Here is a 23,789-nt window from a genome sequence, read left to right as displayed (position 1 = left end):
TACATAAGATCTGGCTCTTATAAATACATGAGATCTGGATCCAAACCCTGAATCCATTTGCTTCCCATACATTTTATTCTTAACCTGAAGGCACTTGTATACTTTTCTCAGTGCATATAAAAGTTTAATTTTGAACCCTCATAGACAGACAAGTGTGGAATCTCTTGATGGTATGCTTATGGCTGAATTTTATTATTCATTTTACCTGCTTATTTTCTTGGGTTTTCTTTATTAAAATTTATTTTAAAACTTCTTTTTGAGTTTTTCAAGACAGGATTATCTATGTAGCTTTGATTATCTTTACACTTGCTTTGTAGACCATGCTGGCCCCAAACTCAGAGAACTGCCGACCCCTGTCTCCTGAATGCTGGGATTAAAGGCATACTTCAACATACCCAGCTATTAAAAACTACTTTTTTTTTAATTAAGGAAAAGTACAGGATAAAATGTCTTATTTTCTTGCTTAGATTATTTTTTTACTTTTTCTTAATTATTTTCAAGTGCAGTCATTTTGCATAATGAAAATTTCTCTTATCCCCAAAGATGATTGAAATGCACCCACCTTGGTGTGGGTGTAGAGAAATGATAATTTGATAAAGTGAATTTAGTAAAGGTGTTATTTTACATATACCAGAGAAATCCTAAGCGTAATTTATTGACACAAAGTCTTTCATATGTTTACCATTGTTTTCTAAATAACCAGTAAGTTACCTTGTTTTGAAAAGCTATCTCAGGGCCGGGCGTGGTGGCACACGCCTTTAATCCTAGCACTCAGGAGGCAAAGGCAGGCGGATCGCTGTGAGTTCGAGGCCAGCCTGGTCTACAAAGCAAGTCCAGGACAGCCAAGGCTAACGCAGAGAGACCCTGTCTTGATAAAACAAAACAAAAAAAAGCTATCTCAGGCTGGGATTGTAGCTCTGTGATACAACTTTTGTCTAGGATACTTGTAGCTCATGCCATAATTATTAAGAATATATGTATGGGGCTAGAGGGGTGGCACAATAGTTCAGAGCACTGATTGCTCTTCCAGAGGACCTGGGTTCAATTCCCAATACCCATATGGCAGCTCACAACTGTCTATAAGTCCAAGATCTGACCCTCTCACACAGAGAGCAGGCAAAATACCAATGCATATAAAATAAAAATAATTAAAAAAGGAATATATATAAGAATATATGTATTAAAAAAGAATATATGTATTTATGTGTATGAATAAATGTATATACATATGAATATGTATGTATACACACATTTTAAATCAAATTTAAGAAATAGACACACACATACAGTCTAATCAATTTAAGAAATCTCTATAGCTGGGTGGGTCTGGTGATATAGACACTAAAGAAAGTAGATATGTTGCAAGTTTAAGGCCTGTGTGCATTGCAGAAGTTGAAACTCAGCCCCAGGCAACTTATTGAGACTTTCCTTGAAAATAAAAGTCATCTGGAAGGAGAGGATGGAGGAGAAATTCCTACTAGGATATAAAGTAAATAATAAATCAAAAAAAGGAAAATAAAAAACCAAGAGAAAAAAAGGCTGGAGATGCAGCTTTGCTATAGTGAGCTGACCAATTCCCAGTACTGCAAAAGAAAAACAAAATCCAGTGAAATTAGTCTGTAGTAAGTTAGTAACCAATATAATCTAGTGTACTGGATGCCATTCAGGTGCACATTAATATGTAATCATCAGGATTTAGGAGATGGTGAAGCAGTAAGTAGTAGCAAACTAGCAGTGAATCATAAAAGAGTAGAAAACTATCTATGCAGTAGATGGGTGATGTTAATGTTGGTACTTGTTTATAAAGGCTCCATGAAGAGAAGGTGTATAATTCTATAAATGGGGCAAATAGACATGACTGTTTTTAGATTCTTACACAGCTTCTTTGCTGAAGTTCTTTGGTTTAATATAAACTTAAATTTAAGGTATTATACCCCATTTAAGTTGAGTTCAAAGATAGCTAAGGGTTGGAGAGATGGCTCCAAGGGTAAGAGCACTGGCTGCTCTTCCAGAGGTCCTGAGTTCAATTCTCAGCAACCACATGGTGGGCTCACAGCCTTCTATAATGTGATCTGGTGTCCTCTTCTGGCCTGCAGGCATACATGCAGGCTGAATACTGTATGTGTAATATGTAGTAAATAAATAAATATTAAAAAAAAAAACAAAGATAGCTGGACTTCTAGAAATCACACCTTGGCAAGGGAGCTCTGGTTTTTGTAGCTATGCGGATGATTTTTGATGTAAGATATGAATTCACACAGGGAGAAAATACAGACTAGCTTAAGAAGAATCACTAGAACTGAAGTTGGAAGAATTGAAATAGAACTCAAATGGCTCCCTAAGAATAATTGGAGAAATTCAATATTGCAGAAAACCAGGGAGCAGATGGCATACTAGATGTGTTTCGGGAAGGCAGAGTGGTCACCAACAGCAGAACACTTGATTTGTTGAGAGTGTGTGGGTGTGGCAGGAGATAGAACGGAGGTCTCCATTGGCAGCTGCTCAGTGAGTGATGAGTTGACTTGACATACAGAGGAGCATTTGAGATTACTGATACTGGGTATAGAGTAGGCGCTAGATTATACCTTTCTTTATCAATGTTCACCAGCCCGAGTTATGGCATGGAGGACATAACTCCCCCATTCAGGAGTGGGTGACAGACTCTATGGCTTATCACTTAACTAACATTAAGGAAAAGGGGGGCAGGCTTGGTTTCTGGCTTCTGTGGTAGTCTATATACATTATTGTGTCAGCTTTTCCTGGAAGACATGAAAAAGTGTGTGTTTACTTCAGATAGGAACCAAAGTAACAATTCTACCAAAGTCTAGCTTGCTGATCCAGTGAGTTTGTTGAGGTTACTTAGCAGAGTATGGATAAGGGCATGACTTGCAGGAGCATGAATGACTCATTCCTGAGCTCTTAACCCCCCAATGGTGATGAGTCAGGAAAGCTGCATTCTTGGAGATCCACTTGCAGCTTGTAGACAGTGCAGCCTTTAGGAGTCTTCTCTTGCAGAAGTTGTTAACTGTCCCTATCAACTTGTGAATTTTACAAGCTTCAGCTTTGCTGAATTTAGGTTTGTTTACTTCCTGAGAGCACTAAGGAATCTTTCAATTATGAAGAAATTGCTCATCAACACTATCCCCAAACATGTATACTATGTATATTAATATATTTCTACTACTAAAGTTGATATCACTAGGATATTTTTACTACTCCAAAATATAATGTTCTAAATACCCTCTATTTAATGTTACTGAGTTTATTGGCATGGGGCAATGATTTTTAAAAATATACTTACAGTAACAAAAGTTTAACATTGTCTTAGTATATTTTCTGTTGCTAAAATAGAATACCACAGACTTAAGTAATTTATAAAGTCAAAAGATTTCTTATAATTCAAGTAGGTAGTAATGACAAGGCTAGAAGTTGCAGCATCTGGCTAGGGCCTTCTTACTGAATCAGAACTTAGAGGCGAGTACCATTTGTTAAGAGCAGGGGGCATCTATACAAGGCTCTCTCTGCCTCTGTCTCTGTCTCTGCCTTCGTAAAAACTACTAATGCTATTATGATTGCCCCATCCTTGTGATGTCATCTTAAAAAGGCTCCAATTCCAAACACTATCAGAATGTAAATTAAGTTTTTATAACATGAATGTTAGACATTCAAACTATAGCAGTTTTAAATATCCAGAATATTTTATTAAATTGTAAAATATATATATATACTGCTTATTACTCTTTTCAGTGTTATGCATGTATCAGGGATTTTGATAATTACTTTGCTTATTGCAATGCATTTAATTTGCTACCCTTCATGCTATGTACTATTATTTCCATTTTATAGATAAGGGAGGAACTAAGATTGAGAGAGCAAATGACCTGGTCAAGTTATATTGCTAGTATATGATGATCTGACTATAGCCAGGCTATTGTTGATAAGAACCAGCCTATACATTTTAGCTACTATGATAGACATATGAAGTGTAGTATATCTGGGATATACATTTGATACATATTATAGCATTTAAAATTCATTATTGATTGAATAGAAGTAATGTCATGGACACCAATTAAAAAAAAAACACAAAACAACAATGCTACAAATGTTCCTGATTGTGTGTATTATTTACCTATTGCTGTGATAAAACACTATGACCCAAAGCAACTTGTGGAAAAAGAGTTTATTTTGGCTTACAGTTACAGAGGTATAACATGATATGGAGACATGCAACAAGCAGCAGGCATTGGGGCAGGGGCAGGAAGCTGAGAGATGCAAACAGGGGCAGAAAGCAAGCTGCCTGAAAGTGGCACAAGACTTTACCTCTCACAGCCCTTCCTTCTCCAGTGGCATTCTTCCTTCAGCAAGACCATACTGGCTAAACCACCCTAGACAGCATCACTACCCAGAGACGCAAGTGGTCACATATCTGACCTATGGGGACACTCTCATTCTAACTACCACAGTGTAGAAGAGAAAAGGAGGAAGGGAAGGAAAAAAGAAAACCCAAAAACTTAAATTTAGCTTACTGAAGTTTCTCATACAATGATAATTAACTTTTATTCTGTGTCCCTATGAACCTATGTGAAGATCCATTAATCTCAACAGGAGTGGCCTATGATAGCAGTTAGTCTCCAAATGTAAACATGTGATAATTTAAAACCAGTAGAAGTTAAGTTTATTATCTTGTCTTTTTAAAAGAGAAAAACATGGGAAATATTTTAAATGTTAATAAAATGATTAACATTTTCATCTCTACATGTTATTTAGAATACTTTAGAAGTCCCTACCAACTCTAAATAAAATAGATATGCATTGTTCTTACTTTATTTTCTTTCAACTTAGCACCCTTTAAAAACTATTGCCCATGACTATCTAGATTATAGACATTATTTATAAACTTCTAAAATTTGTATATATTCATGCATATAATAATGGTGGTGAAATGGTTTCCCATTGTCTCCAGAAGGAGTAAAACTCACAACAATCTTTGGGCCACAATTAATTAAGATATTTGCAAAATAATTTCACTTTCAACTCTCATGACCTAAAATATTTTTATCCAGAAAACTAAGGTTTTAATAAATATGTTGCAACCTAGAAAAATATAACTAAGAATCAAATGAAACAGTTAATTTGTAGTGAGATTAAACAGTTTGACTACAAATCAGCTCATTCCTATGTGCTTACATCTGAAATTTAGGAGCAAAGGAAGTGCTGTAAAGAATAGTCAGATTTTCCTTATGTGCTAATCTGAGGTTCTAAAATCAGATCTCTCCCCTCCCCCCTCTCTTTCTGTATTAGTTATGTATATTGGTGTTTTGCCTGCGTGTATATCAGTGTGAGGGTGTCAGATCTTAGAGTTAACAAACAGAGGTAAGCTGCCATGTGGGTGCTAGGAATTAACCCAGGTCCACTGGAAAAGCAGTCAGAGATCTTAACCGCTGAGCCCTCTCTCCAGCCCCCAAAGGAGATTCTTTTAAGGACTTCATAGCTTGCCTTACAAACAAATATACCCCAGCAGTAATCTAAACACCCACAGTTGTGAGCCTCTGTTGCAAATCATGTGGAACAGCCACACTGCCTGTTTGCAAGTCCGCACTGGTGCAGTTTGCTCATGCATTATCTCTTTTCAGTCGTTGTCTTAATGACATAGGATGGAGAATGTGTACAGCCTTTAAGCTACTTGCTGGTCTTCTAAGAAAAAGAAGGTGTCACTCTCTGTCCTAGATTCTTATTTATGATTTGCAACAATACTAAGCACTTTTATTTGTTTTTTTTTTTTTTTTTTTTTTTTTTTGTTTTATTTTTTTTTGTTTTTAAGACAGAGTTTCTTTGTGTAGTACTGGTTGTCCTGGAACTCAGCTCTGTAGACCAGGCCTGCCTCTGCTTCTCTAGTGCCAGGATCAAAGATGTGAGCCACTACCGCCCAGGTTAAGCACTATTTTATCTTCATTTTATTAATGATCAGCTGAGGTTCAGAGAGGTTAAGCATGTATTCTTTGTTTTGTTTTGAGACATGGTTTTTTATTATGTAGCTGTGGCTGTCCTAGAACTCAGTATGTAGAGCAGGCTGGCCTCAAACTCATAGAAATCTGCCTGCTTTTGCCTTTTGAGCGCTGGGACTAAGGAGTGTGCCACTATGCCCTATTAAGTACCTAGCTTTATAAATACAGAAGTATAGCAAGATGTTAGTTGTGCTTATAGGTGGGCAAATTAATAATGGATGATTTTTTCAAATGATGTTCAAATTAATTGAAGCCATATGTATAACTTGTAATAAGATAGGGACAAGGTGTAAAAATGAAGTAGACAAGAATTATGGGAATATTAAAAGCTGTTCTTTTTTTTTTTTTTTTTTAAAGCATTACTTTGATTTCTTGTGTCCTGTGTTTATAAAAAGAGTAGATCACAGTCATTATTTTACATCCCAGGACCTAACTTGAAACTGGAGCAAGAGTCTAGTCATCTATGCTTTTCAGGATAAGATGCCTATATTCGTATGTCGGTACTAGTGTGAACTGGGTCTTACTAATCAAAGAATTCAGTTAAGGACTGAAAAGCTCCAGAACAATTTAATTAGCATTTAAGAGGGAAAAACAAACAAACAAACAAACAAAACCAAACAAAGCCAACACAGACAAGTTGTAACTATCTGGAAGGAGGGAGATGCACAAGAGGAAGAGGGGAAGCTATTCTGCTTGAGTTAGAGTTTGAAAGCTGGCATGTTCAGCAGTACAGCTTGGCCAACAGATGCCTGGCAGGAAAGGAGAAACTTCAGAGACAGTGGCAAAAGCCTAGATAGTTAGGGCCAACCATCTAGGGATTGGCCACGATCAGAAAGAAACAAAAAGAAGAAGAAGAAGAAGAAGAAGAAGAAGAAGAAGAAGAAGAAGAAGAAGAAGAAGAAGAAGAAGAAGAAGAAGAAGAAGAGGGACCAGTTTGCTTATTCTCCCCTCTTTTTTTTTTTTTTTTTTTTTTGAGGGGGGGTGTTTCAAGAAAGGGTTTCTTTGTGTAACAGCCCCGGCTGTTCTGGACTTGCTTTTAGACAAGGCTGGCCTTGAACTCAGAGATCCACCTGCCTCTGCCTCCCGAGTGCTGAGATTAAAGTTGTGTACCACCATGTCTGGGGTTTCTCCCCTCTTCTTAGTATGTTTTCAAGTAAATCAAATTTCCCAGGTCATGGACTTCTGGCTAGGTGATTGGCAGGCTTAGCTGGATTACCTCTTCAAGGAGACAATGCTATATAATGTTCCAATCGTTAGAACAGATCAGAATGCCATAGTCTCCATCCATGGCAGTAGTGATTTGTTTTGTCTTTTGAGGTTCAAGAGTGACAAAGCTGATATGTTTACCTTTTTAGAGTTACCAGGGAAACAGATAGTACAATCCAAAGCTGACTTTGAGGGAGCGGTGCAGCCTCAATGGACTCAAAGACCTGCAGCATGAGACTGAAAAGGTGCTTCATCTAGATCTTGGCTTAGGAATTTGAATTTTATGTAACCATATGTAGAGAGACTGAAGCAGATCCGTATTTTTGTGAATCTTAAGCGTGTTAAGATATTTAAGGGAAGGCAATGTATGAAAGCCCACACAAAAAAGGATGCTGTTGCTGAGTAGCTGGAAAATGAATGATTGAATGCCTGACAGACTAATGTTAGTGGAAATGGAGTCGGGTGAGAGGACAGTTACTAGAAATGTTAAGGAAGTAGAGTATTTAACATTTTGTGAAAAATGCCTAAAAGAATTCCTTGAAATTATATCAGGATCTAATCTGAATATATGGAGATATGTTGTTAATAAACAGAAGAAACAGTTAAACCTAATGAACAGGTTGATTTGCTGGCTCAAAGAGTTAATGTTTCTGTTTCAACTATTAGTATATTCCCTTTAAAAATGACAAACAGAAATTGTGTATCATTTAGCTATAATGTATCATATAACTACACTATACATAGTTATTAATTTGAGGACATTCTTCCTGATATAAGAAAAATGACCTTTAAAGTAGTTGATGAGTTTATTGAAATACAGAACTTGTTTCCTTTCTTTCAGTAGTGCTTCAGTGTAAGACCTTACTTAGTAGAGGATATATGGGCCTTAACTTATGCCTAGTAAAATTTGTTGCATTTTCCTTTTGGTTGCTATTTTTGCCCCTTTGTAGTACTAAGGATCAAACCCAGGCCCTGCATTTACTGAGCTTTTTTGTTCTACCACCAAGCTAAACACTGTCCACTATAATTACTTTTTAAGTTTAGAATTTTCTTTTGGGTTTTAATTTGGACATTGAATAGCCTTGGTATAGATGTTTAAAATGTATCAAATTTAACCTTCTGATTAATAATGTATCAATTTGTTCAATTGAATTGTCTCCTGTTACCAGAGATTTCAGACCATGGTTGGCTGTCTGTATTGCTTTAGGCCTGAGATGAGGTAAGATAGGTGGAACAGAGCTGCTCTATTGATGGTAGCCAGGAAGCAGAATACATTGAAGGAGGCAATGACAAGATACAGTCACTAACAACATGCCTCCAGGCCTAGGCCCCACTTCTGAAGAATTTGAACACCTCCAATTATGCCATCAGAGTATGAAACTACTGGTGGATTAATCCATTTATTAGGCCAAGACTCAGGATTTCAACACATAAGAATTTTGGAAATACTTCATATTCAAATCATAACATATCAAAACTTGATAAAATGAGTTTGTTTCTGGCTTTATCAGTCATTATTATCTGGTGTTTGAATCCATAATGTTTATTTACTTACTGCATGAATGTGCATATGCCTGTGGGGGACATAGGCCAACTTCATGTGCCTTTCTCAATCTCTCTCCACCTTAATTAAAAAAAAAACCAAAACAAACAAACAAACAAACAAAAAACCAGACAGAGTCTCTCTATGTAACCTTGGCTGTCTTAGAACTCTCTCTCTCTCTGCAGGCCAGATTGGCTTTGGAACTCACAGAGATCTGTTCTTAGAACAGGATATTACTGGGCCTAGATCGTGGGCTGGCTGGGTAGAGAGCTCTGAAAATGTAGTGTCCCCTACCAGAGAACAAATGCATGATGCCATGCCCAGCTTTTATGTGAGGGCTAGGCATCTGAACTTGAGTCTTCCTGCTTGTACAAAGGCCTTTTACTGACTGAGCTTTCTCTCTATCCTCTATAACTTGCATTTAAATTTTACTAGAGAGCTCCACCAAGTGGTTTGTACCACTGTTTTGTTTGTTTGTTTGGCAGAGAGTTCTTATTCCCAAACATTTTTACACCCAGAAAGTAGTTTGAATTTTTCCTTATAAAAATTTTATGAGCTCAGTGGTTTGCAACTGTGGGTGCCAGATATTAACTGGTGTTTCCTACATTAGAAGTAGAGCATACTCCAGACTTTTAATCATATTTCTTCTGTGTGGTCCTGGTACTTTTTGCTAGAGTAGGCCGGAGTCTGTGTAGTAGCACAGCATGCACATACTGTGTGAGGAACCCCAGGTACAGCTGTTGCCCTACAGTCTTCATAGTCCAGGGTTCTGTTCTTGTTTCCTGTTTCCATCCTTGTGCTAAGACACTTTGAGCACCTTGTTACCTGGGCTGTTGCAGCTCCCCTGACATTTAAACTTACTAAATTAAGTCATAAAATCATTCTTCTACTCCATGTTGGCACCACTTAGATAATCACCAAGAAATGAAGTTCCTTTAGATGTTTTTGAATATATGTGTACACACACACACACACACACACACACACACACACACACACACACACACTCACTCACACACAGTGTCTTTGGAAACCAGTGAACGCTTCTTTAAAAAACAAGCAATCAAAAGGTTTACTTTTAATTGCGTATATTTGTGGACATGTACATGTACAAGTACCCTCCCAAGTGCTGGGATTACAGGTATGTGCCACCACGCCTGGCCACGATGGTATGTTTTAAGAAGGACTAAGTTCATAATTTATAAACAAGAATGTAGAGAAAAAGAAAGTCATACTGTCCAGAGTTTAGAGAGAGGACAAAGAGTGAGCATATTCTGGCTGATGTTTTGGTGTCTACCCTTCTTTTTCATTAACCAGTATAGACTTTCTAGCTGTTTCCTCTAGTTTATAGAAAAGTGTTGGGGTTATAGAAGAGAAAAAGAAGAATGTTGGCTCTTATTTTATACAAAGTATAAATAGAGAAACATTACCTTTCTTATTGAAAGAATGTTTTTAAAACATTGATTGCATCTGGATGATATTACTGTTTAAAAATACAAATGCTATGTGGAAAATGCTGCATACTATTCAAATGTAAACTAGCAGAATGCAATTTAACTGAATATTTAAAATATGAAATCTCAACTAATTTTAAATATTACAAAGATCTTAGTTCAAAGAGTTATTTACAGTGTTTTAATGGCAGTTGCTGCAAACCAAGGTTGCTTGTTAGTATGGAGTTAATGCTTTGAAGTATATTTGTATTTGATACTGATACTCTGGAGTTTGTTTCAAACTTTTTTGTAGTCTATTGATTTTTGTGTGAAGTTAGTTTTGATATCTTTCCTTTTGAATGGAATACATTCCTGTAATATGATTTTACTTAATTTCCTTCTTTCTTGTGCAAATTTATTATCTTTTGTTAATTCAGTGACTATAAATATAGGGGATGTCAGTGCTTTGGGTAGAAAAAATACAATTACTTCATTACAGAGTCTCTTATTTAACAAATGATCCCTCCCCACTCCAACCTAAGAACTGTTTGTGGCTAAAGAACCAAAGCTTAACAAACCAAAATTGGTAGGGGACTGTAATAATTTTAAATTTCTCAAAGTGCATACTGGTGGACTTTGGGGGACACTTTGCTAACAATGAAACTTATAAAAACCAGAACTGAAGAATTGTTGTAAACCTAGACAGATATCCTCAAGTACTCTATTTTTCAAATAGGGAACCATTGAGTATATTTGCTGAATTGTTTACTGAAGAAATGGTTGACAGGAGAAAGAGAAGAGTGTCTGTGTCTTTTTGCCACCAGGTAACTTAAATTATTTCTACTTAAAAAATGGACTGTTGACAATAGCTATGGGATCTTTGGCAGACTCAGTATATATAAATTTCAATATATTTTTCCTTTTCTAAATAAATTTTCTCAGATAGTCAGATAGGAGAGACTTAATATTAGTAGCTGATTTAATAACCTTGCCGAAAGATGTTGACTAGTGATCTTTAATATGTGGCTAGGATCTGAACTTGTTCCTATAATCTGTCTGTGTGTTTTTTTTTTTTTAACTTTTATTGATGTCTATGATTTACACATCATGCACCAAAATCCCTCTCCTCCCCCCAGTAAAATAAAACAAACAAACAAACAAATCTTGTCACAGAAACTGTAGTGTATCACACAGTATAGCCTTTTGTCCATATATGTTTACTTTCAAATGTTCATTGCTATGAGTCATGGGTCTGGTTTGAGACCTACAATATCATTACAGGATTCTCACTGGGACTGCTGTCAGATATCCCGTTGTTGCCGTGTGTCAAGGAGATTCTTAATCTTTGAATCTGCAGGAATGGCCCCTTCATGTGTTCCAGCAGGTCATACATGGGGTAGATGTTGGGGTGAGGTCGACTCAGAGTCCTGGATCAGGGCCTGCTCTCCTGCTCCCGTGTCTGGTCATGGCAGGGCCAGCTGTATCATGGCAAGGCCAGTTCTCCTGTTCTTGTGTCCTCAGGGCAGGGCTGCTTTCCTGCTCTGGGTCATCAGGGCAGGGCTGGCTCTCCTGCTCCCATGTCCTCAGGGCAGGGCTCTCTCACATCTGTGTTACTTTTGTATTCAACTTTGATGACAACATGAAAAAAAACCTTTCATATTTTCAGGTGACATGAACTGGAAGTAAGTGCTAATATACTAGCTGTGCATGCTTGATGGTTTGGGCTAGTACGGAGAGTAGGAAGAGTGAAACCTATGAAATTAGGAGGACTGCTTAAGAGCAATCTCTGTGTGAAAAAGAGAAAGTATTTTTGCTGACTGAAATATCAAAAGTTTAGGAGGAACATGAATGGTAGTTTGGGCTGTGAACAGGGTATGATCTTGAGAGAAGTAGAAAATTTTGGAGACCATTGTGAAAATAGTTAAAATGAAAGATGTTAGGTATCAAATTCAGACAAGAGATTATAGGGAAGTTGATGACGCCTGCCATGTACATTTGACAGGCTGTGACATTCTGTTTATATAGTTTTAGATCACCAAACTAAAACTTGTAGGTAGATTCTGTTTTTTGTTTCATAATGAAGACTGTTCTAATAAATGAGTCTGAAAAGTAAATCATCTCTATTTAATTTTGTTTATTTATTTTGCTGCTATGAGAAATTGCATTTGGAACTTCATACATCCTACTCTGCTGTCTACCATTGAGCTATGGACCCCAACAAAAACTTGTCCTTTGATGTGGTGAATTATCTAGCAATAGCTGCATTTGAATTTGCATAAGCTTCTGGGTGGTAGGTACGTATAGAATAGACAACCTTCAGTGCCATAGAATTTGAAGATGCAAAAGTACTCATGCCAGTTTGCATCTGGGGAAAGTTTGGTCTTAAACATACTGAGAGCTCTTAAAAGTCCTTCATGTTATATAAATATCAACTTAAGGAACAATGGGTTGAGCAAGGAATATGCTTTATTAGGCATCCAAAAATACTGAGTTTTAAGTTGTTTGCAGATTCCAAATGTCTTTTAACTTTCTAGAGTCTGCTTTTAAATCATTTTGGTGTTTTAAAGAATTTCACTTTCTTAGCTGGGTTTGGAGGTGCGTGCCTATAATCCCAGCACTTGGGAGACAGAGGCAGGCATATCACTGTGAGTTTGAGGCTAGCCTGGTATACAAAGCAAGTCCAGGACAGCCTAGGTTACACAGAAAAACCATGTCTCGAAAAACCAAATCTCCCCCCCCCCCTCTCTCTGTGTGTGTGTGTGTGTGTGTGTATGTGATACATACATATCTAACTTGGAAAAAGATTTTCTTACAAAATTATTCTAGTCAGGAAAGTTCAAAATGACGATTGACTCCTTTTCTATAAATGAGTGGGTTGTGTTGTGTGTATGTGTGCACGCGCGCACGCATGTGTTTGTGTGTTTGTAGGGGTAGGGTGTGTTGCATAGGGTGCACATACCTTTGTGCATACATGGAGGCCAGATGAGGCAGTCATATCCAGCCCCATCTTTCGCCTTATTATCTTGAAACTGAGTCTGGAACTCAGCTGGTGGCTAGCAAGCCCCAGGAATCATAACTCCCCTTCTCCCCCCCCCCATAATATAGTACATAGATATTCATAATCAGAGTATTATGCTACTGTATCTTAAGAAGCACTTATTAGAATGCTTAGTGCTAGTAATAGTTGTAATATGCATGTCAGTTTCTAGTATTCTCTGTTTAACTATTTTAATTTTTATACTTTTGATGTGTAAACAAAAGTTGTATATGGACTGTGAAAATTTGTTAACAAAAATTGGTAATGATTTGCAGTTGAACATATTCATTTATTGTATTCCTTTTCCACATTTTCAAAGATAGTTGATTGTTCCAAGTAGTTGACTCTTAGGCCAAGTCTTCAGTTGATTTTATATTCAGATTTATACTGTAAGAAAAACAATATAGAATACTTCTCCTTACCTCTCAGTCATGTGCTTTCATGCAGAAGTAATGTTTTTGTATATTCTTTAAGTTTTGTTTGCATTTTAAATTTAAAGTTGGCAACATTTTCCCATAATAATGTACTTTCAAAATCACTTCTCTTAAGGTGGTTGAAGACTATGCTGGACGATGGCAGGTCCCTTTGCCCCAGCTTCAGGTTCTTCAGACTGCCCTTTGCTGTTTCACATCAGCCAGCGCATCCTTCCCAGATGAGTGTGAGCATGTCCAGTACGTGTTGAGTAGTCTTGCTGTGTAAGTACTTTGTTTCTTATCAACACATTGTTTTCTTTGATATATGGGCTGAGGAAGAAACCTTTCCTAATGTCCCTCAAAAAGAAATGGCCATTTCTTCACTCAAGTAATTTCATTTTAATTTTCAACAGTTAAGAACAATTTTACTTTTATTGGGGTGAAATGGATTTGTGGTACACACATTCCTCTGGTCGTTACATTGTGTCTTATTTCTCCAAGTTTGAATGTTAAGTCTCAGAATATGGTAATTGAGGTTATGATAATTAGGAGAGAGGGGCTTAAAAACCTTTCAAATAACATTGAATTAAAATTATAAACTGGGCACTTGTGTTTTTTTCTTTTTGCCCTCCTAGGAGCCCACTAAAATGATAATAATAAAGAAATAAAAGAAATACAGAGAAAATAAAATAGGTAAGGATCAGTAGTGATAAAAAAAACAGCCACAGCCGGGTGTGGTTGCACACACTTAGGGAGGCAGAGGCAGGAGCATCACTGGGAGTAAGAGACCAGCCTGGTCTACAAAACAAGTCCAGAATAGCCAGAGACACACAGAGAAACTCTGTGTCTGGGTGGGGAGTGGGGGTGGGGTCTGGGTGGGGGAGGAGACAGCTACACCTTCTTGGAGTTCAGAAAGGATATAGAGCTCAGGAACAAGTTCAAACCCACCTATTGTCTCTGTTTGGCCTCAGCTTACACTTGTGGCACTACACTGGGCTGTGAAGTTATCTATCCACTGCCAAATGAAAAGGAAGTACCAGAGTATGTCTGTATTGTTAAGTATCTGAACTTCTTACTGCTTTAGGTATCTATATACTTAGTTGTAAGGTGGGTTTTAAAAACTGTGTAGTGATGAAATCAAGTAGAAGGAGGTCTGTATTCCTTGCATCCCTACCAGTAGGCATGGAATGTGAACATACAAGGTGTGAATTGTCCATAGGACCTGACCATTTGAGAGCAAATGTGTGAAAGAGTTACTTGTAGATATTTTTTTAGTCAGGCCATTCACCAGGCTTAAGGGTCATGGTGGTTTTTTGTTTGTTTTGTTTTGTTTTCTTTTGTTTTTTTTGAGACAGGGTTTCAATGTAGCTTTGGCTGTCCTGGCCTCACTTTGTAGACCAGGTTGGCCTCGAACTCACAGAGATCTGACTGCTTCTGCTTCCCTGAGTGCTGGGATTATAGGTGTGGAGTACCACACCCAGTTGTTGTTTTCTAAAGAAATTAAATGATGTTGGTAGAGTGACCTTTGCATTCTCTTACTGAAAGATTCCTCCTGGATGGCTAGCTATTTAAAGTACTAATGGTTGTTAAAGAATCATCAGACATTTCAAGATTTCCTTCATTGGGAAAAAATACAATGGAAACAATTTTTTAAAAAGTTATGGAAGAATAGTATTAATGTGAGAAACAAAAAAGCAAGTGGAAGTTTCTGACACCAAAATATTAAGATCTAAAATGTACTGCATTTTTAAGAGGAAGTTGAGAACACTGAAATAATATTATGAGATACCAAAGGTAAGGTTGAAATTAAGAAGTATAGTCAAGGAGTTGGAGAGATAGCTCAGTGATTAAGAGCACTGGCTGCTCTTCCAAAGGACCCAGGTTCAATTCTCAGGACCCACATGGCAGCCCACAACTGTCTGTAACTCTGGTTCCTGGAAATCTGACACCCTTACACCAATGAGCATAAAAAAATAAAATTTAATAAAATTTAAAAGAAGTATAGTTAAAATGTAAAGGCTAGAAAGCTAGAACTTAAAAAATTTTAAAAATTAGGATGTAAAACAATATAAAAGAAAGTTGGGTGCCTATATAGCTATAGATAGTGACATGTACCTACAATCTAATTATTTAGAAGGCTGACAGAAAAATCACAAGTTTGAAGCCAGCCTGGGCTACATTGCAGAACCTGTCCTGAAGATAATAAAATGCAGACATACATGTAACATACAGACTGAGAAGGTTGTACTTAATGTATTTAGAAACATATACAGACACTACTATATAGATACATGTATGTATACATGTGCATACATCTACACACACACACACACACACACACACACACACACACACACACACATATATCAACAGTTAATGAAGAGGCCATGATTTAGAAAGAGCAAGGAGGGCTATGTGGAAGTGTTTGGGGGGAGGAAAGCGAAGAGGGCAAATGATGTAATTATATATCATTTCAATATATAAAAGAAATAATTATCAAATGAGATAAAAAGAAAAAAAAGAACATTGTGTTCTTTAAAAATTGGTCATATATGCTTAAACTTGGGAAAAAAAATATAAGATATCATGTTTTTACCTTAAAAAGTTGGTTATTAGCTGGCCATGATTGTGTATGCTTGTAATCTTAGCACTCAGGGAGGCAGATCCTCTGTGAGTTTGAGGTCAGTCTTGTCTACAAAGTGTGTCCAGGACAGCCAAGGCTACATAGAGAAACTCTGTGTTGAAAAACCAAACCAACCAACCAAACAAACAAACAAAAAAGTTGATTATTTAAAAATGTTTTGTGATACTTAATGGAATGAAAACTATAATGCTGTTCATAAGTACAAAAATACTTACTCAAACTAGCTAAGTGAAAATAACACGAGAGAAAAGCATTTGTGTGTGTGTGTGTGTGTGTGTGTTAGTGAACTCAACCATAAGAAAACAAACACTGGAACAGGAACGAATTTCAGGATCTTCTACATAATCATACCGAGAGAAGATTTTCTTTTTCCTTTCTAGGCTTAATCTTTTGCGTTAATTAATTCCTCTAGAGCCTCTGACAATACTAGATTAACCTCAGCTCATTAACTAACCAGTCTCTCTCCCCACCAAAAAAGTATATTTGCAAGATCTCAAGCTCAGTTTGGTTATGTGTCCACTACTTGGGGTTAATCACTGGTGAGGAAAAGGTGGTAAAATTTTTGGCTTATTCTAATGAAAGTCCCATGCCTCCCATGTTACAGGAAAGGTACTACATAGGCATCTCCACTGAACCATAGAAATCCCAAAGAGATAAATACTTCTCTTAAGAAACGTGTCAGGAGCTGGGTGTGGTGGCGCACGCCTTTAATCCCAGCACTCGGGAGGCAGAGGCAGGAGGATCGCTGTGAGTTCGAGGCCAGCCTGGTCTACAAAGTGAGTCCAGGATGGCCAAGGCTACACAGAGAAACCCTGTCTTGAAACCCCCCCCCCCCCAAAAATAAAAAAGAAATGTGTCAGGTAGTTGCAGATGAGTCTGGCTAGGTTGGCAAAAATTGAGTCCACTATAAAGAACATTTCTATATTTTGAGGACTTTAAAAACATTTTCAGGATTCTCTACTGATTTTGAGGAAAATAAAAGTAGTAAATTACTTTATTATTTTTTATTAATTTATTCAGATTACATCTCAGTTATTATCCCTTCACTTGTATCCTCCCATTCCTCCCTCCCTCCCTCCCAATTTCACCTTATTCCTCTCCCCTAGGTCTGTGACAGAAGGGGACCTCCTCCCCCACCATATGGTCACAGCCTTTCAGTTCTCATCTTGGTAGCCTGCTTATCCTTTCTCTGAGTGCCACCAGGCCTCCCCACCAAGGGGAAGTTAAATCACTTTATTTTTAAGTATAAGTATTATTATTTTTTTGTAAAGTGCTATTATCTCACCCCCACTTCTTTGCTATAGTATCATTGTCAACTACAGTGCTGTAATATGAAAGTTTTGAAAGCTTTTGGAAGTACATCATCATCCTCTTCGTCGTCATTAGTTTAGCTTTTTTGAGACAGAGTCTTTCTATATACCCTTGGCTGTCCTAGAACTCACTATATATATACCAGGCTGACCTCTGTCACCCAAGTTCTGATATCTTATTTTTGAGATTATAATATAGTTAAATCACTTCCCTCTTCCCTTCCCTCCAGATCTTCCCATATATCCCTTCTTCATCTTCAAGTTCATGGCCTTTCTTTTCATTAATTACTGATATGTGTGTGTGTGTGTGTGTGTGTGTGTGTGTGTGTGTGTGTGTGTGTGTATGTGTGTATGTATTACTAAATACAACATACTCCATTTGTATAATGTTACTTGTGTGTATGTGTTCAGGGCTAACCATTTAGTATCGGATAACCAATTGGTGTGCTCTTCCCTGCATAAGGCTGTTTTCTTCCCATTCTCAGCATTTCTTAGTAGTCTGAAGTTCTTTGTGTTGAGGCCTTGTGGTTTTTCTTCTGTTCACTTAGGCATGTTTATTGTCGTTGTCTTTGTGAGGGTCATGTTTAGGTAGTTGTGTTGGTGAGAATTTATGGGTCTGACATTTTTAGGAGACATATCCTTACAGCAAACTTTGATCCTTTTACTGCTACAATTATTTCAACTCCTCTTCTTCAATGTTTCTGAGCCCTATGTGTGGGAGTATATTGTAAATATAATTGGGAATGGCTTCAACAACATTGCATTTGGATTATCTGGAATGTTTTAGGAGCCTCTGGAAAGATGTTTCCTTGAGTTGAGGACTACATTTATATGTATATAAAAACATATTTAAAATGTAGTTAGGAATTATGCTGGCTTAGTAGAGTGGTGGTTGTGGGTTCTTCTTCAAGATCCAGGACTTTTATCTACCCTGAGTAGGTGGGTAGATGTTCATGGTTCCCTCTTGTTGAGTTGTTTGTAAGTCTGATTAGAGAGCTGTTAATTATCACCAAGATATGTGTGTTATTACTGTGTCCTTAGGGTTATAGTGCCATGGGGTCATTGATGTGGTTCATTGGCATCATACTTGCTTTAGGACTGTTGGCTGCTTTCCTCCTTTGAAAGCTTACATGACATGCCTGGTACTATGAAAGCTAGTCCTCTGGGAAGAGCTGCTCAAATCAGTTTGAGCTCAGGGGGCCTACGGGCCGTGTATCTGAAGTTCATGGTGCCTTCAAAACAGAAACTTAACTTCTTCCGTCTAGGGATATCCAAGCACAGTAGTAATAGTCTGTAATATTTTGCTAGTGTCTTGGGCAAACTTGACCAACAGCTCAAAAGAGGGCTTCTCATTTCCCGGTGTTGGGGTTTATTAGGTGATCTTTGGCTCTTGGAGGGATCATTGTCAGCCTTGATGAGAATGTTTCATTTAAACTATGTACGTACATCTATACACAAACTTACCCTTATTATTGTGTCTTTTTAGGTGTTAATAGTGTGTTTTTTAAATGACTTTCAGACATATTTCCTGTTACATCCTTCCTTCTCCTGTATTTATCTCACTTCCTACTTAGAGCTCCCTTCCCAGTACTTAAAGTGTCACAGGTGATTTTATTTTATTGTTTTGCTTGATAGCCTATTTACTGCTGCTCATATAAAATACAATAGTTTAGGAATCAACTCTTAAACTATGTGGCCTGTGTATAATTACATTAGTCTGTGATCCCAGCATGTATCTTGTTGAGGCAGGAGACTCAGAAGTTCAAGGTCTTCACTGGTTATATAGGAAGGTTGAGGCCACCATAGGTTAGATGAAACCCTCACTCAAAAACAAAACAAAACAAAACAAACAAACAAACAAAAAACCCCAAGAATCAAATGTTATATAAGATGGAGAACACTAGGTAAAAGAATGAATTAGTGATGTGAACTGATTGTTAAGTAGTGCCGTATTTTAAAAGAGAACCTGTCTGTATTATTGGAATTTACTGTAATAGAAAAAAGAACTATGTTTTCACACTACAAGAAAAATAGAGAAATAGCAAAGTGATTGTTCCATTAAAATAGTAAAAATTTTGTGATGATAGTATTTCATTTTTCTAAAATAAACAGAAAATTGTTCTAGAAGTCCATAACTATTCTCAATTTATTTCCTATAAAGCTCTCTGTTTTGTTCTTAGGCAAACACTGGAAACAAAAAACTCTTAGTCTCAAAAAATCTTGCAGAGTTTAGAGATACTAAATCACCAGTTATATTACTATGTAATTGCGATTTTGAGGTAATTGCAGTGTGTAATGAGAGGACATAACGAAGGCTTGCCCCGGTCTGGGTGTGAGGGAAGCCTTCTGGGTGAGTTAGCGCTCACTGAGTTCTGAACGAATGCTAGGAATAACCAGGTGAAGCAGCAGAAGACCCTCCCTTGGCACCACATAAAGGCACCTAGACAGGAAGTCAGAATAGTCACAGAATTCATTACGTTTAGTCTCTGTTTGAAGAGTTCTTTTTCATAGTATATATTATATATGTATAAAATTTATTCAGTTGAAAAATATATAGAGCTATGTGTTTATGATTCTGTTTTATATGTATGTAATTATATATATATATACTGTATATAAATATGTAAGCTACTGTATTCTCTGGTAGTAATTTATATATGTCCAGTTTTATAAAATTCAGTACTTCCTGTACTATAGGAAGACAGGCCATCTCTAGTCTGGGTAGTTGAACTATGGCTTTTAAGGGGATCTATACAGAGAATGAAAATGAATTCTGTTTTTATTCACCTGAGTAATTTTCAAATGTTTTGGAAATGAAGAGTCATGTAAAAATTATTTTAAATTTGTTACCACAACATAACTGGCTTTATCTGGGTTTACTTCCTTTGTAAACGGTATTTTATTAAAAAATTGAAATTGTGTGTGTGTGTGTGTTTAAATTAAAGAACACCTCAAATTCATTCTTGATAGAGAAGGAAACTAAGGATTGAGAAGTTTGGAGATCGGCAAATTTCAGATTGCTAGTCAGGACTAGCTAGGCCTTTTCTCTTTTCTTGTAAAGAACACGAAAAACAACAAATAAGATACAATAGGATAAGGTGAAAGCCCTTATCCAGGTTAGACAAGGCAACTCAATAGAAGGAAAAGAGTCTGGAGCACAGGCAAAAGTCAGAGAAACACCTGCTCCCACTGTTGGGAGCTCCACAAGAACACCAAACTAACAGCCACAACATATATACTCACAGGACCTGGAACACAGCCATTCAGGCATTGTGCTTGCCATTTCAGTCTCTGTGAACCCATGTGAGACTTCCTTCGTTGATTCTGTGGGCCATGTTCTGGCATCTTCTGACTCTTAAAGTTGTCCCTCCCCCTCTTCTGTGTGGTTCCTGGTCTCCAAGAGGAGAGACCAAATGGAGACCTCCAGTTTAGACTCTCTCTCTGTATAATGTCTGGCTGTGGGTCTCTGCGTCTGCTTCTATCTGCTGATGGAGGAAGCCTCTCTGATAACAACTATACAAGGAACCAATCTATGAGTATAGCACTAATTCTTAACTTTCATAGGTAAAACACAATGGTGTATGAAACTGGGAACAGAGATAGCTACCAGTTTTGTATAATATACAGATACGTTGTTTTCTCGGCCTTCTTTGGAAAAAATGAAAGAATGTTCATGAATTTTAGCATATCAGACAGAGACATTTTGGGGCTATACCACAGGTTTAATGGTAGATCGTCAATCCTTTTTGATTATCTTACTTTATTGCATTGTATTTTAAATTTGATTTTTTACTGTATTGCAACCAAGTTTTATTTGATTCACTTATAACATACGGTAATGTAGATACAAGTATCAACTAATTTGGAAATCACAGGAAGAAAGAATAGTAATGGTGGTACATTTGTCTTTCTTTTTCAGTTAGTGTGTGTGTGTATGCGCACATGCATGCATGCACTGTGTGAGGTCAGATGACACCCAAGGTAGTCTGTTCTTTCCTTCTACCTTGTGGTTCCTGGGGATTGAACTCAGGTCATCAGACTTGATAGTAAGTATTTTATGCACTGAGCCATATTGCAGTCCCTTTGGGTTAGTTTTTCTAGAAGGAAGAGAGAGAGAAAGGGTCTATCTGAATTCCTTTTCTACAACAATATGCATTCTTTGTTTTGTTGTTTTATTTTTGTTTTTCAAGATATGGTTTCTCTGTATAGCCTTGGTTGTTCCGGACTCTCTTTGTAGACCAGGCTAGCCTCGAACTCACAGAGATCTGCCTTCCTCCGCCTTCAGAGTGCTGGGATTAAAGGCGTCCTCCACCATGCCCAGCAACAATAGCATTTTTTTTTAAAAGATTTATTTATAGTGCTCTATCTGCATGTACACCTGCAGGCCAGAAAAGGGCATCAGATCATGTTATAGAGGGTTGTGAGCCAGTATGTGGTTGCTGGGAATTGAACTGAGGACCTCTGGAAGAGCAGTCAGTGGTCTTCACCTCTGAGCCATTTCTCCAGCCCCAACAATAGCATTCTTAACTGCTTCTTAATGTTCAGTTATATTGATCAACTCTTAATCAGCACCTTTTCCAATTCTGTCTGTATTCTCTTCCACAGTCATATTATAGAGAGAACTATAGAGATTTCTATTTTCCTATTTTTGTTCCCTCTGAGGACAAAGAACTATTCTTGCTTTAATTCTGTTTCCTTGCTAAATTCAACCCCGCCCCCACCCCCATTGCCCCTAGTACTGGGGATTAAACAAAGGGCCTTGTACTTTCCAGACAAGTACTCAACCACTGAGTATATTGCCAGCGCTCTAGATTGTTCTTTACTATTACATTAGAACATTTTTTTTCAGTATTTGTTGTACCTATAGACCTATTTATCTTGTTCATGGTTAGAAATTTGGTGTTTCATTTGGTGCTAATTATGACTGGAATTTTTATACCTATAATTTTGACATTTTTGCCTGTTTTGTGTATTTCATCAACCCATTAAGACTATAGTCATCTTGTAGCCAAAGTAAAGATTAAAGGTCTGTATTTTATTGTTAAATTTGTATTGGTAGGTATGGAAAGTGATAAGTGATGAAATAAATACCCTATTTCCACCTACTGAGGACCATGAAAGAAAAACAAAACTTATGCAAGCTTAACTTAAATTTTAAAAATAATTATTTCAGGATTTCATACAATGTATTGTGATCATATTCCTCCCCACCTCTCCTTAATTTCTATCACATCCATCCATTCTACCTGCCTACCTCAGCTTACATTCTAACTAGTTTAAGTCAAATGCTCTACAATAAAGGCACAGGGCAAGGAAAGACAAGAATGTTTCCAGGCATAAACGGCACTACAGTCTCTACTGTGGTATAACATGAAACAAACTTTACAAATGTACACACATTTAAAAAATCTGATTTAAAAAGTAACACCATCAAGAGTCAAAATGGTCAGTAAAATCAGCTGCAAGTGTATAAAGATTCCAGTGGGAAAGATGGGCAGCATGCTTGAACAAACTGCAGATTTCTGCACAGAAACGGGAAATTTAAATGTTCAAATGTAGGTGCTAGAAACTAAAAAGCATAGTATTGTTTAGAATGGCTAGTGCTTTTGATGAGGTCATTAGTATATTTATAAAAAGAAAAAGGGATTGGAGATGTAGTTTAGTCAAAGTCCTGGGCTTTGGCCTGGAACAAAAATTGAATGAATGTTGAATATCTATTAATGGAAATTATCAACGTTGAAAGGCAAATAAAAAACAAAACCTTTAGGAGCTTTGGGAAAATATAAAACTATTAAAATCATACAGCGACCCAGGCACCATCACGCACACCTATAATCCCAGCACTTGAGGAGGCGGAGGCAGGTGATGGATCTTTGTGAGTTTGAGGCATATCTTTCTACACAGTGAGTCCAGGACAGCCAAGGGACACACAGAGAAACCCTGTCTCGAAACCAAAAAAGAATCCTAGAACAGTGGATCTTAACTTTCCTAAAGCTATGACCCTTTAATACAGTTTAATATAGTTCTTCATGTTATAATGACCCTCTAACCATAAAATTATTTCCTTGCTACTTCATTACTGTAATTTTGCTACTGTTCTGAATCATAATGTAAGTATCTGATATGTAGGCTATCTGGTATATGATCCCCCCTCCCCCCACAAGGGGTCACAATACATAGGCTGAGAACCTCTCT

General features: G+C 37.2%; 1 protein-coding gene across 2 annotated transcripts in view; it reads left to right on the top strand.

Moving 5' to 3' along the window:
* The window catches only part of Znf654 (zinc finger protein 654), a 66,945-nt gene that overhangs the window by 7,580 nt on the left and 35,576 nt on the right, over window positions 1–23,789 (top strand). Inside the window, exons 2-3 of one of the 2 annotated variants that reach the window (XM_051150120.1) lie at window positions 10,927–11,014; window positions 13,777–13,922. In XM_051150120.1, the coding sequence (XP_051006077.1) occupies window positions 10,967–11,014; window positions 13,777–13,922 (194 nt within the window). In that variant the 5' untranslated portion in view covers window positions 10,927–10,966. The remainder of the gene's footprint in view (window positions 1–10,926; window positions 11,015–13,776; window positions 13,923–23,789) is intronic. The other variant, XM_051150119.1, reaches the window with a different exon arrangement.

Source organism: Acomys russatus, chromosome 8 (assembly GCF_903995435.1).
Source record: "Acomys russatus chromosome 8, mAcoRus1.1, whole genome shotgun sequence".
Lineage (NCBI taxonomy): Eukaryota > Metazoa > Chordata > Mammalia > Rodentia > Muridae > Acomys > Acomys russatus.
Note: the sequence above shows the minus strand (reverse complement) of the source record. Positions and strands in the feature narration are given on the sequence as shown.